Genomic DNA, 14,021 nt, shown 5'->3' on the forward strand with positions numbered 1-14,021 from the left:
GTCAAAATCCTGAGGAAACACTAGAATGAAGAAATGGAAATCCAAAAGAGAGTCCGGGAAGGTCTTGAAAAGAATTAGGAAGTGAATTAAACAAACATCAGGCAGGAACCAGTGGCCCACTCACAGGAGGACTGGAAACACCCAGGAAGGCAAACAAAATCACTGCTAGCACTGCTGGAAACAGGGCATTCCCATATCACCTGGATCACACAGCCCATTAGCAATCATATGGTAACAGCCATCTGCAAAGAACTGAGAGGGAAGACATTTACTGTAGGGAATGACACTCTGTTTGCAGTGGCATATCCCACTCTTCCTCAGTTTTCCTTGTTGGACAAACAACATCACTGCAAGCACAATAAACTTGCTATATGCTTGATTTTTGACTCAGGTCAGAGTCTGAACTTGGTTAAAAAATAATAAATTAGCATACAAGCTGAGGCTTGGCAAGCAGGTTAAGAGACTTTTTAAAAATGGTGTTGCATTACTGGGAAAAAAATATTTAACATGAATAGCTTTAAGTGTCACAGATCCACAGCTCAAATATGCTGATTATTTCTAAATCAATTTGTGAAAAATACTTTTAAAAAAAATCCCACTTTTTACACTTATCCAGTAATGTTTTAAGGAAATTAAATATATTCGTTTTCTCTGAAATTTAAAACCCTCCTTATGGTAATCCTGTGTTCCCTGGTTCCAAGTCAAAATAGCACACTCTATCAGCTTCCTGATTCTTCTAGTTGCATCATGCCAGCCAAAGGTGTCAGCCTCAGGCTCTCACCTGCATTTGCCTGGCCCATTCTCGTGAGGTTACTCAGGTGCTGAAGCCTCCAGATGTTTTTCCAGAATTCTAATTTCCTATTACAAGGGAATCAGGCAAGATTGCAATGTGCAACTAACTTCCATTCTTACCATGTGCCACTTCATTGTGTTCTCTGTTGGGATCAAGCACAGGGTTGCCTGTTACTGCTTCTGAGTTCAGCACAAGGAATCCTGAGCTCAGGGAGACATTAGTTGACCCATTGTGCTTTTAGCTTCAGAAATCTGAAACTGAACCATCCAGGAAAGTTGCAGCAAGTGGGGTGGGTGGAAGGGCTGTGGAGGTCAGGTCTTCAAAGGACTCCTGAACTATTGAGAAATTCATGCACAGAAGCCTGTGTGGATTTGCCATGCAAGGCAATTTAATGTATTCTGCATTACACCTAGCACGGAATTCACCTCATCACACTTTAATCATCTAAAAGCTGAGACACTCAAGAGTCTCCCTGGGCAGCCAGTGGGCAGAAAGAGTCATCTCATCTCTCCAATCCAGATGCCTCCAAGGCTGAGTGCTGGGAATGTAAGAGGCTGGACTCACCAGAGGTCTATTTTAATGTCATTCTGTGCAAACACACAAAAGCCATCTCCTGCAGATTTCTGGATGTTTTGCAAGTCAGTGTTCCAGACAGCTGGAAAAGGCTGATTCCTTTTTTCCCATGTGGGCAAAATTTTCAGGCAGAAGAGGCTGTTTCTGGGAAAGCTGAATGGACCTGAAAGCCTTTTAGAATTAACTTCCCTGGCCACTGGATAATCCATACAAACTGAATATAAGTCAGGAGGGGCAAGCAGAGGGGACAGGGAAAAGGGGCAGGAAAGAGAGAGGAGGAAACTATAATTAGCATATTCATTAGCCTAGGCCAGGCAAGTCCAGCCTTCCTGCTCCCACCTAATGCTGAGCAGATCTGCTCTTTGTTTGCAGTGTCCTTTTGGATGTCCTGGCTGCTCTCTGAGGAGCCAAGCAGGCTGGGGGGTCTGCCCTGCTCACAGACAGATGTGAGCCAGGTTTGCATGTGGGGTTGACATCAATTAGTGGGAACGAGTTTCCATTTTCTAAAGGGTCAAGTCAGTGTAATTCCAGCAAACACGGGGAAGCCAGGAGGCTCCTGCCCAATGACCAAGGCATCCCAATGCTTTTGCTGACCACAAATGACAAACAGTTACGAGGCATGCGAGCTGGGGAGTGTAACCTCTCCAGAACAACAGGGAAGGAAAAGCAGAGCTCCAACAGCACTGATTAGCATAAAACCAGAGGAGTTAATGACTCCAGCCTGGACCTTCTACCAGTTTGAGGAAATGCATTGCAAATGCAGCCTCCCTATGTCTAAAGGACAGGACATGGGACTGCCCAAGGACCTAATCTGGGACAGAACCATCATGCTGTTTCCAGAGGCTCTCCTTTAGTTTGGCACCACTGCAAGAGACAGAAGCCCTCAGTAAGTGTTTAGTTAACTAACATTTGTATTATAAACAGTGGGTAAAGGATGAGGAAATAGGACTCGAGCAAACCGTGAGAAAAAAGCCTTTTTGCCTGAGACCACAGCAAAGGGACTCCTAATCAAGGCAACACTGGGATTTTTCAGATTCCTCTGCCACACTACATTGCAGCCCAGCCTCAGTGGCAGACAAACGTTTATTAAAACAAATTCTGACTAGAAAGCATTAATTTGAGTAACACAAATTTGCCGTTCTGCACTCAGATATTTTCCCAGAACTGAAGTGTGGAAAGATGAGCCTTTTCAGAAAACCCACTGAGAAGGTCCTTTCCTGGACTCAGACACAGCGATCAGCAGAGATATTGATCGAGCTGTCTCTGCAACAACAACAGGAATTATACATTGATTTCTCTGGAGACTGGATTATGTATTGATTATGCGAGCTGCAAAGCAGAGGCCTAAGTAATGCTATCATGTCTGGCTAAAATGGTGCTCACAGAGTAGTGCAGTCAATAGAAAGGGGAGATGAGAAATCCATTGAGGCAAAGGGTAAAGTCCCAGGGTAATTAATTAAATGGCAAAATTCTCCTGGCTCAAGCGATGCCAGGATTTCTACTTAAGCATTTAGCATCCTGAAAAGTCTCCTAATAGAAGCCCAAAGGATAGAGTGAATAACGCTTTGAGCAAGTAAATAATTCTAGCCCATCCCGAGCCCATGTAACACACTGTGTACAGACAGGCACTTCATTCATCGCTTACTTCAATTGGGTCATTAATGAAATGCATAGGGTTTAGAAAAATTTGAAAACTAGCTGTGGAGATAACTCCTGGACCAAACCTTAAGGGGCCATGCACTGCAGCCAGTGAAGAGAGATACTGTGTTGGCCTTTTATCAGCAAGATAATAAGCTTATAGGGGGACAGAGATGACTTGCTGGATGTAAGTGATATAAGCTGAATTTGTAGGAGGAAGATAACAATGTAGAAAACAGTCCCTGAAGGCTCACCTTTCAAACCACAGAGCTCTGTCTCACATTAAACTCTGCAGATTGCTTTACAGAAGCCTAATGTTTCTATCTTCCACTGCTTCCCTTACAGTGGCATTCAGCTTTTGTTTTGGCCATGCCAAAAACTAATTATAACATGTTGCCTGGGAGGCATTCAGTAAAACTAAACACTTAGAGGAAGAGGTCTCAGGACTTGAATCCAATTTTTGGTATGGTGTGACCTGCAGGATTCAGCCAGAATCATTGAGAAGTGATAGATGAAACTTCCCTTCTGGGAGATGGAAAGGCTTCACTGATCAGCAAAGATGACTCAACCAGAAGCACAAGTGCTGAAGTTTGCGTTTACTTTCGTGGTGAAAATAGGAAGGGGGAAAGAAATCTCAAGGAGAGAGGCGAAGATCCTTGTTTTCAAGATCAAAGCAATGGCCAAAAGGAAACTACTCTGGTGGTGCACAGAGCTGGGAAAGGTGTCTCTGAGCAGCAGCCTGACTCAGCTGCATGGCTTGGCCCAGCAGAAAGGCTCATGTGTCATTTTAATTTCATCTCACCCACATTACAGAGATGTTTTCTGCTCCATAAAGAGCTGATTTGAGAGAAGGGCACATTTTAGCCAGTAGACAAGTGGAAGGTCAGGCACTGCTGATCAGCCAGAGTCCCTTCCAAGGGACTTTTCCCTCCCTTCCTTATCCTATAATTGTTCATAAAAACAAAGACATCATTTTGTTTAGCAAAATCCCCACTGCTAGCCTTAGACTGGAGTAAGGAGGTTATTGCTGTGCCCAGCTAACCTCTTGCAGCAAAGAAAGTGCAAACATGGCCTTTATTCTGTGCATTTCCTGGAGGAAAGGAGACCGGACAGGAATTCAGATAAGAAAATTAATGCTGTTGCTGCTCTTCATATTCTGTGAAGTATTTTAATAGGGATAACAATACACATTAGACATCCTGTTCAGTAACATTTTTAGTACCCAGCTGAGTCCAAATATAAACTATAATGGCATATGGAGACTGTCTTAAGAGCCATTTCAAATCAATTTAGTTTTATATAGCGTCTCTCCAAGTCTCTCAAGGTGATTTACAGTGAAAAAGCAAATAGTGGGATAGTGATTTAGTAGAGTAAGGCATGGCAGCTGTCAGGCAGGAAGGCAAAAATGCTGCATGGAGACGTAAAACTCTAATTTAAAAGCAGTACAAAGGTAAATATATCTCTTTGCTTATCCAATACAAGAAGCAGTCAGGTAATGGAGCCAGGTTGGGTTCAGTTTAACTCAACAGTTCAATGGAGCCATTTACAGATGGAGCTGGAACCTAAAACGGAACCTTTTCCACTCAACTGCTGAGATTAGGAAAAAAACAGGGAAGAAATATTTGTGACCAATTCATTTTAGCAGTTTTACCATCATATTTCACAACCTCAGAAATTTTAGACTTCCTGTGGGTTGGACTTTTGCCCTAGGGGCTTATGAAGTCAAGAAGGCAGCTTTAAGTGCCTTTTTCATGGAAATTGTTACAGATTTTCTGAAAGACGCAAGATTCTAGTCAAGAGAGCTTGACCTGGCTGGTGTGACAACCCTTGGGCTGCTCCTGTGCTCAGATAAGGGACAATCCTTCAGAGCATGTTTCCAGGGTGTCCTCAGCTACAGGACACCTTTCCTGTAGGGTTTCACCCTCCTGCTCACCCCTCAAGCAAAGCTGCTACAGAAGCCATGAAAACATTCCCATTTTGGCATTCTTACCGTGAAGATACATGTGCTCCTTAATTTCCCTCCCACCAAACAGTTCCAAATGGGCTGCTGGAAATGGCTGCTTCAGTGACATTCAGGCAAGAAAGAGGGAACACTACTGTACATTCTACAGTACACAGAATCTTGGAACATCTCAGTGTGGAAGAGATCTTTGAAGATCATCTGGTCCAATCTTTCATGGGAAATGGAGCCTAGATGAGAGTATCTAGCGCCCTGTCCAACAGCACCTTGAAAACCTCTAGTGATGAGGACTCTACCACATCCTAGTGAGGTTGTTCCTATGTACCACTTCTAGAAGAGAGAGAGAGGCCTAAACCACCCATGCTATTTCCCAGGTGCCAATATTTGTCAGTATTTGCCATTGCTCCAGGTCAGGGACATGGTGGCAGCCTGACCTGCTTGTCCACCAGGACAAAAGGTTTCCATTCCCCAGCAAGCACTTCAGGGCTGTTCAGGATGGCAAAGCTGCAAAGAGCCTGAATTGTGATTCCTTGAAAAAGCACCTCCTGGCTCTACCATCCTGGCAAGTGCTGGGTTTGTTTAGTGGCCTGGGGCTGATGCTGAAGGCTCTTACATGGATCTGTCCTGGTGGGAACGTGCTGCTCCTATACTTTGGAGCCAGTGGTGGCACCAGTGTGGTGACACCAGTGTGGTGGCACCAGTGTCTCACAGGCAGTGACTGCATGGGTCACACAGGACTGGGACTCCTGCTGTGATGTCTGTTCATCTGAGAAAGAGCCTGCTCTTCCTCTCTGCTGTGCAAGAAGTGTGTGTTTTATCAAATGAAGTGCATGTTCCCTACGCAAACGAATGCACTTTGGAATGGTGATGTACTGACACGTTGTACGTTAAATATGTATGCCGTTTAAAAACCTAGGCAAGAACTAAAAATCAGTTATAAATATTAAAGAGCACAAAGTCTACTTTTTGTTTTCACTGTGCTTCTGATCCTGCACTCTGGGAAAAAAATACTCCTCACATTATAAGACTGAATTATCTGTCCAAGAACTAAACCTGTAATTTTATTCTATCAGTCAAGCTGTATGTCACACTATTTTTGTATCAAGACAATCAGGTTCTTTGAAGCACAGACACACACCTACTTAAGAGAAGCTTTCAGCTGAAAGCAGAAGACTGTGGAATCAGCAGCAATTTGTACCTTTCAAGGGACTGATAATTAAATGGAGAAATGTAGATTCCAATGAAAAGAAGGTTTCTTTGCTGACTAGGATGATGTTCCATTAGGACATTTGGGTCCAGATTCATCCTTCTGGACTGCAACATCTCACCTGGCTTTCAGTCATTGACTTCTAATGGCTTCTAATGCATCCTTTGGAGATACTTATTTCTCTCTCTTGACAAGAAAGGACAGTAGGCCACCTGCACTCCTAACCTGACTACCTTAGCTAGGTATCTAAGGTGAATTAAATCAATCCAGGCCTTGCTCTAGAGTTTTAAGCATTTGTTGAGTGGACACCTATTAGAAAACCTAGTATTCAACCCATTGTTACAGCACAGTCAACCTCATCTCTAGGAAGTATTTTCTGCAACACAAGGCTTACACATCCCTCTGGGAAGAAGCAGAAGTTTCTCATTAAGGAAAAAAAGTGCGGCAAGACCAATGCAGACAGTGAAGCACCACCACCAGGGAGGCAGTTTTAGATTACAAGTGAGGGAGAATATATCTGTGTTTCACAGGATCACAAAACGGGAGAGGTTGGAAGGGACCTCTGGAGGTCATCCAGTTTCCTTCTGCTCCGAGTTGTTAAGGGAACTTGCAAATACCAGAAAAGTTTCAGGACAGACTGTAAATATGCTGCGCCAATTTTACATACCGAGAAACCAGGTACACAGGTCAAATAGGAAGTACAGGGTATGGCAGAGAATGGAAACTCCAGCTCTGGACTCCCAGTATTTTTCCCTCCTGTAACACCACCGTTCTTTGTTCATGGAGAAGCAGCTGTTCTCACACTAGCCTCCACTGCACATTCACTGAGGTATTCCATGTGCTTCTGGCTGCACTATGGACAGCAGTGAAGGGCTTTGGGAAATCTGCAGCAAGACTGGCTGAAGTGGAGCAATGCTATCCTTCCCTCACTTTACTAGCTCTGCTATCAGCAAAATGCCTTTCTCCCTCTCCAGATGGGAACTGGAGCACTGGGAAATATTTTCCCTCAGTGTTTTTCACTCGTTCCTCTGTTGACAGGAATTTTAAGACAAAAGGTCATTTTGGTGGATTTAAAAAGCAGTGGAACTTCATGCCCCTAATGAATGGGCAGCAGGAACTCATACTGGCAGTGCTCAATGGCTGCACATGAAATTAGCCAGGCTCAGTAAATGAAACCAGATCCCAAAAAGCAGCCTGAGATAACTGAAAGTATGCATCAAAGTTTATTGTAGGAAAATGACTGACTGGAAAAAGAGTGGTCTGCTCTGCCCCTGCACCTCCAAAACATATTGTACCATTTAAACCCTCTAGAAAGACATCTGCCAAAAATGTGATTAATTCTTCTGAAGGTCAAATGTATTTCTCTTGTAAAATAGTTGAAGCAGCAATTGTACGTCTTTGATTACTCTTACGAAAGCAACTTAGGAAAAATCCTAGGATTGCTCTTGTGTTTGAAGTTGGATGTTTACTGCTTACTGGCAGTGACTTCTGCAGCAAAGGTGAAATGTGGTCAGGAAATGATTGCAACCCCCCCAAAAGGCTCAGTCCCAGAGCAGCCTGTCCCAAATTCCAGCAGCACATCCGTGTCGCTGTTTGGAGTGCCACCCTGTGGACATGGCTGCTGCCATGAGCTCCTCTTGTCCCCACAGCCCTGAGAGGAAACACTCAGGACCCACTGTGGTGGCACAAGGATGGCTGACAGCACCTCTGAGCTCCCAACCCCACTGTCCCCTGCCAGTCCTGCGTGTCCCTGTCACCCTGGGGAACACAGAGCAGTGGGAATTTTTGTGACAAAACATAGGGTTGTGAAAGGCCATTTTTGCCTCTGTGTTCTACACAACAGAATATGAAATGCCACCACCACTTCTGAGCTGGATAGGAAATAATTGGGGCATCAGCTGGTCACAGCTGAGCTCTTTTGTGTTACACCCCCATTGCAGAGCTTTGCACACTGAGAGGAGACCACAGAAGTCCCCTGCTTGTCCACAGATGAATTAAGCCCCTGGTAAGTCAAGTTCATCCTTAGAAGTCAATTTCTGGATTGCATTATAATTTTTTTTCTCTCTGACTGTTTGTGTAAGACTTGCAGGTTTATTCACTGGAGATTGCCACCATAAATTTTAGGAGTCTGGCTTACAAAGCCTGTAACAACCTTGTTTAGTAAAGGTGTGCCTTGCAGCATTCCTTCAGTAATGCCACTTTGGCTGCCCCTTACCTCTGGGGTGAGGTATTTCATCATGATTTCCTTTCCTTTCTCTCCCAGCTTTTCATCTGGAGCAATTTCATATTCTGCCTGGAACAGACATATAAAAAATAAAAGTCAATATTTGCACTCATATTTCACCATTATAACTTCATTTTGGATGTGGCCTTAACGGAACACTCTGTATGAAAAATCTGAAGGACAAATATCATTTTCTGGAAGTAAAACCTGTACACACAACCTTATTAAAAACCTTCCAATACATTTTGACCAAACCCTAGAGCGGCACCTTCTGAGGCTTTGTCTCTCAATTAACACCAATACAATTGAATTAATTTATATTTTATAGCCTTGCCAAGCCAGCTTTCAGAAAGCATTCAGTCACAAGAGATGTCAACTTCATTTGGTTTTGCTCAAAAGGAAGGTCAACAGTAGTAGTAGAGAATGTTTTTTAACTCTTGCCACAGTGGTATTTCAAGTGCCAGGTGAATATCTATATATACATCCTTCAATATATTGTTTTTTGGTTGATGTGTGTCTTTTTATATGTGTCTTTTCTATATATTTACATCTTGCCCTTGTTCTAACAATACCTGTGCAAAGCAGAGAGACTTGCCCATCGCTTTTAGTGATCCTTGGCTCAGTCCCTCCAGAAGGCTGATTTCTTAGCCAGATTTCTTAGGACCAAGAGGAAATGAGAGAGACCATTTAGAGGAATAGACAGTCAAACCAAAATTCTCTTTGGCTTCTCTAGTGCATTAAAATAGGGAGCACCACATCCTCACACACTAAGTCCACCTACATTTTAAAATTCTGACTATTCTAGGTACTGAAGCATCACTGACTTTTGATGAGCTTCAGGACAATGTTTACATAAGAAACAAAAGAAGTAGTACTCGTGTACCACGAAGATATTAATCACTTCAGTTATTTTGGATCCATGGCAAGCATTTGAAGGAAACACGTGCTGCAGGGGACCCCAGTGGCTAAATGACAACAAGTTCTTAGAGATATTACTGCTTGGCACTGCCTGGGATATGAAGTTTTAGCCTTTGGATCAAAATATTTTCCAGAAGAAAAAAAAAAAAAAAAAGACAGCCTAACAGCTTTCATGACTGTATTAAAAAAAGGATCCCAGAAAACCCTGCCAAACCAATTAAACAACCTGGTCCAATACAAGCTGTCTGAGATGATAAATGAGGAGGAAGTTAAAGAAAAAAAAAAAAAGAAGAAGAAGAAGGTAAATCAGACTGAACTGGCAAACACTTGGAAGAACAAATTTCAGAACTATTGCCCACTGGAAGATGTATGTACTGCTCCAGGCTGGATGCAATAAATCTGCAGACTGGCTGTAATGGATACCCCAGCTAAGCAAACCTAGGAATGACATGGAAACCACAATGTAGTAATAATGCTATTGCCCTTCTATCTGGCCAGAAGCTATTTAGCTATTGCAGCTCAAGTCTGGAGCTCATATTTACACACAGGCATAGCAGGTTGCTTGAGCAATCTGGAATTATGATATGATTTGGTTTGGGAAATGATAATGGCTACAAACAAAAGTGATGAAAAAACCGCCAAAAACTAAAATCCACAAGTACAGTACTTCTCTTTGAGGGACCATTTTGGGGATGAAACTTATTATGTTCTCATAAAACTTAATGCAAGGGTTTAAAAGAATCTTTTATCCAATTTCCTGTCCTTTTAGATGGTATCTGAGTGTGGGTCATTTCAGCTCTTAAAGTACAGAAACTCTCAAATGCTTACAGCATCTTAGCAGCATTTTTCTCTAAGATTTCTCTCTCTTTCATTTTATTTCAGACTCTGATAATATATTGGCTCCCTAGCAAATAAAACCTGATTACAAGTCATCATCTGCTACTTGAAGTGCACCAGGGAGATGTCACAAAATTTGATGTCCTTTTTTGCCACATAAAACCTGTAACATTTACATCCCATCCAAACTGTACAACAGGCAACAAATCAGGACAGACCAGAAGACAGAAATTCAGCAAGAACTGGATGTCTTGAAATGCAGTTCCTGACAGGATCCAACATATGCAGAGCTAAATGCACACCTATGCATACACAGAATATCTCATTCTGTCTCAGACAGCGAAGAATAAAAGGAAAGTTTAATTATACTTGCATTTGACATTCCCAGGAAATGTGACACTGTGGTGGCGCAGGTGGGAAGTGACAGACAAGTGAGGATGTGAGAAGGAACCTTAATCTCCAACTGTGAGCACTGCTGATTTCACTGCAGTTCTGCACTAGCAGTCTGTTCCATTTTGTTTCTAAGTCCATTCTTATTTCTCCCTTCAGTGCCATTTCTGAGCTATTCAGCAACAGGCATTGGCACATTTTCAGTCACGACCTTGAGATAAACAGGGATGTTCCCACACTCCCTCTGCCACCTGCCTGTGAAGCCACCAAGGTCTTCAACTCCTGGCCTTGTGCTTGAATCACAAGACACCTCCCCTTCTTTCCCAATTCTCAAAATCAGGGCTACAGTTTGCAAATCCCTAATTGCTAGAAATAACATCATTACTTAAAATCCATGTGGAACGAAATATTTTCCATTATTCCTTTGATGAGTCCAGGCATGTGTTTCAAGGCTCCTGCTCTGAAGTCTAATAGCTTCTCCATGCCCTAGTTAGGTCAGACAGGGCCCTATTCATAGCCCATAAACGAGGGCAGGATTTACGATCGCCCTGACTCCATGGGACGAGCTGCAGGGAAGGCTCTTTCTGTGGGCAGACACAGATCCTGCAGCCCAAATGGCGAGAGGATGTGGGCTGGCCACTGCTTGCTGCTAACTTTTCTTCTGGCTGCTGTTTTGGAGGTAGGAGTTACTTTGATGGCTCCTTCTTCCATAGAGGCAGCCCTGGCTGGGTGGAGGAATGGGGGAGAAAAGCATTCTTCCCTTTGGAGCAGCTGCCCTTGGGATGGGCTGAGAGAGATCAGATGGAAAAATGCCCTTCAGATGGGAAGGGAGTAACATCTAGTCTGTGGCTGTTGTGGGACAGCTCTGGTTTGGGGGCTAGAAGCTGCCTGTGATGGAGGGAGAGCTACCAGGGTGATGACACAGGGACCCCACAGGGGCTCACATTAATTCTGACACACCAATTTATCTAGTATTTGATTTTCATCTTAGTATTATTTAAGCTCCTGAAAGTGTGTGGCTTAGAAAATATGTGAAAATGGAAAAACACATCCAGAGAGATCTCTCTGCAGATCTGGGAGGACACTGTCCCACAGCAGGGAGCTGATGATTGCCTGTGGCAGCATGGCATTGCCACATCATCATCCCTTGTACCCACCAGGAGATGGAGATGGGAACAGAGACTCCCACCAGGCAGTTTGGTCTTCTTGGTAAAAGTCAGGAACAGTGGAATCACTTTTTGAGCATCTGCAGGAGGTTACTGGGTTTTCAGTCCCAATTTTATGCCTCCACTCTCTCAGCTCCCTCCTCTGTTATCCCCAGAATCTCTCTCTGCTCACTCCTTTCCCAGAGTCCAGGCTCTGCCCTGTTATTGCACTGTCCTCAATGGCTGTCCTTGCACTTGCCTCCGCTGGAGATTTAAAATCTGTGACTCCAAATTGGAAAGCAAACCCCAAACAGCTGGGATTCATAATAACTCGCATTTCTAAATGAAAAGTGAACTCGAAACCACATTTTTCATATTTAAAGGCAGGGCAAAAAGAGCCCTTTTGACTGTTTAAAAACACATTTTGAGTTAATGAGTTTGTTGATATCAACAAACTGGCATTTCTGATGGAAAAAGCCTTGAACAGCTTTAAGACACACATACACAGATGGTTTATATACCACGAAAAGGGACTTAACCAAATGAAATCTCCCTAACAGCAAGACAGGGTTTTTACAAATGGCATTAAATGGATGCTCAGTCATCCTTTCACCCCAGATAAGCACAACGTCTGGTGAAGCGTTCAGCTGCAAAGTCCACCCGAGGAGATTGTGCCTCTCACCTCTCACCCCAGCCCCAGAGCCCAGATATCACCAGCAGAAACAACCTGGAGAGGCAGCAGGGATATTTTCCTCCAGAGGACATAATTTTGTGTGACTTCGGTGCAAAAAAAGTAACATTGTTCCAGTTAGAGAGAAAATAATGACCAAAATTGTCCACATTCTCCTCCAGTCAACCCAAATCTGTTCCACATTAAAATGTTAAAAGCCCTCCCCTGGAAAAAGCCCATTATAAATGTGAGTAGATGAAGCAGGAAAGGCAGTCCTGAATCTAAAGTCTTCATTCTAATGGCACATAAAAATCACAGGAGAGGAGAAGGCAATGTCAGGAGCTGGCACCCTGGGAATGTGTGGATGAGAAGGGGACAGGAGCAAGAGGTCCCTGCTGAACTGAACTGCCACCTCCTTGTGCTGGAGGCACTGGCTGTGGAGAAGGAAACACATCTTGCTAGCACCTTCCCTGCTCCCTGATCTGCCTTTCAGCACAGGAAACACATCCCCTCACACTTTATTCTAATGGCTGTCTTTCAACAGCTCCAAAGTCAGATGATGCCACTGAAATATCTGTAAGCAGAGCAAAGTGTCCTTCAGGACTGTGCGTGATTCCTGGGTTAAGGGCTTCTAGAGGAGCTGATTTCATCATAAACCATCTCCATCTAGTGAGGATAGTTTATGGTCACGTAGTTCCTGCATCTGAATGGCTACACCAGGGTTTGGTGAGCTGCTCATGGGAGATCTTTGTGGTTCCATGCAGCCAGATAAGCACGCAATGAATTCAGAGCCACGCTGGTGCTCAGTGGATATCTCATCTCTGCAATCAGGACCTCTGTCATGAGTTTGTTTGCACAATATCCGCAATAAGAGATGGCTGTCTGTCCTCACAGCCCTTTGTGCCAGCTGGGAGAAGGGGGCTGCTGTTGCTCCATTTCCCAGAGAGACAGACAGACAGACTGACAAGCACTCCCTGTCCCACAGCAGCACTGGGAGCCACACAGCCACAGCTCCACCAGTGCTGTGCTGCACAGCTCTGCATCTCTTTGTTCTTATCACTGTTACCATCTAATGTTGGGGGCTGCTGCTTGCAAACCACATGTCATGTTAGACTTGATTGTGACTAATTACTCAAACACTGCTCTCAGGAAACATGCAGGGACTTTATGCCTCTGAGCACTTTTGTCTCAATTACTGGTTGAAATTGGCCAAGGTATTCGCAGGTTTCAGAGGGAACTGACAGCTACACACCTACATGCATGCAGAATTTAATGATACAAATCCTTTTTCTTCAGAAAGCAGCTTAACAACTGTTCAACAGACAAAAATTCCCCAAATGTTGCCATAATGACATTTGCAGGAGACTACATCAGACCTGGTTAGTTATTTCACACAACAGCTGACATAAATGGCCAGTCAAGAGAAGATTTTTTTTTGGTCTCTACATATTTGGGTCTGCAAGGTCTGGTTGATTCTACCAGTCTTTGGAAGCAAAGGAGTGAGGGAGCTTAGTCTCCCACAAGGATGTTATGAGTATCTGACTCAGCTTCTGATTTCCTCCCAGAAGTCCCAGTCTCTTCTTTCCTTGAAGACACTTGAGTGCATGAGTTAAAAAACTGTACCAAAAATTGGGAGGCATCAAGTACTGGCTTCCGCCAATGACTT

General features: G+C 43.7%; 1 protein-coding gene across 3 annotated transcripts in view; it reads right to left on the reverse strand.

Moving 5' to 3' along the window:
* Positions 1 to 14,021, reverse strand: part of GRK5 (G protein-coupled receptor kinase 5) — a 151,589-nt gene that overhangs the window by 40,798 nt on the left and 96,770 nt on the right. For all 3 annotated transcript variants that reach the window (XR_014853130.1, XM_085064717.1, XM_085064718.1), the window contains one exon: positions 8,387 to 8,464. Coding sequence is in view for 1 of the 3 variants with exons in the window: in XM_085064717.1 (XP_084920843.1) it covers positions 8,387 to 8,464 (78 nt within the window). In the remaining 2 variants the exon portion in view is untranslated. The remainder of the gene's footprint in view (positions 1 to 8,386; positions 8,465 to 14,021) is intronic.

The sequence above is a fragment of the Lichenostomus cassidix genome, chromosome 6 (genome assembly GCF_008360975.1).
Source record: "Lichenostomus cassidix isolate B80296 chromosome 6, HeHo_3.0, whole genome shotgun sequence".
NCBI lineage: Eukaryota > Metazoa > Chordata > Aves > Passeriformes > Meliphagidae > Lichenostomus > Lichenostomus cassidix.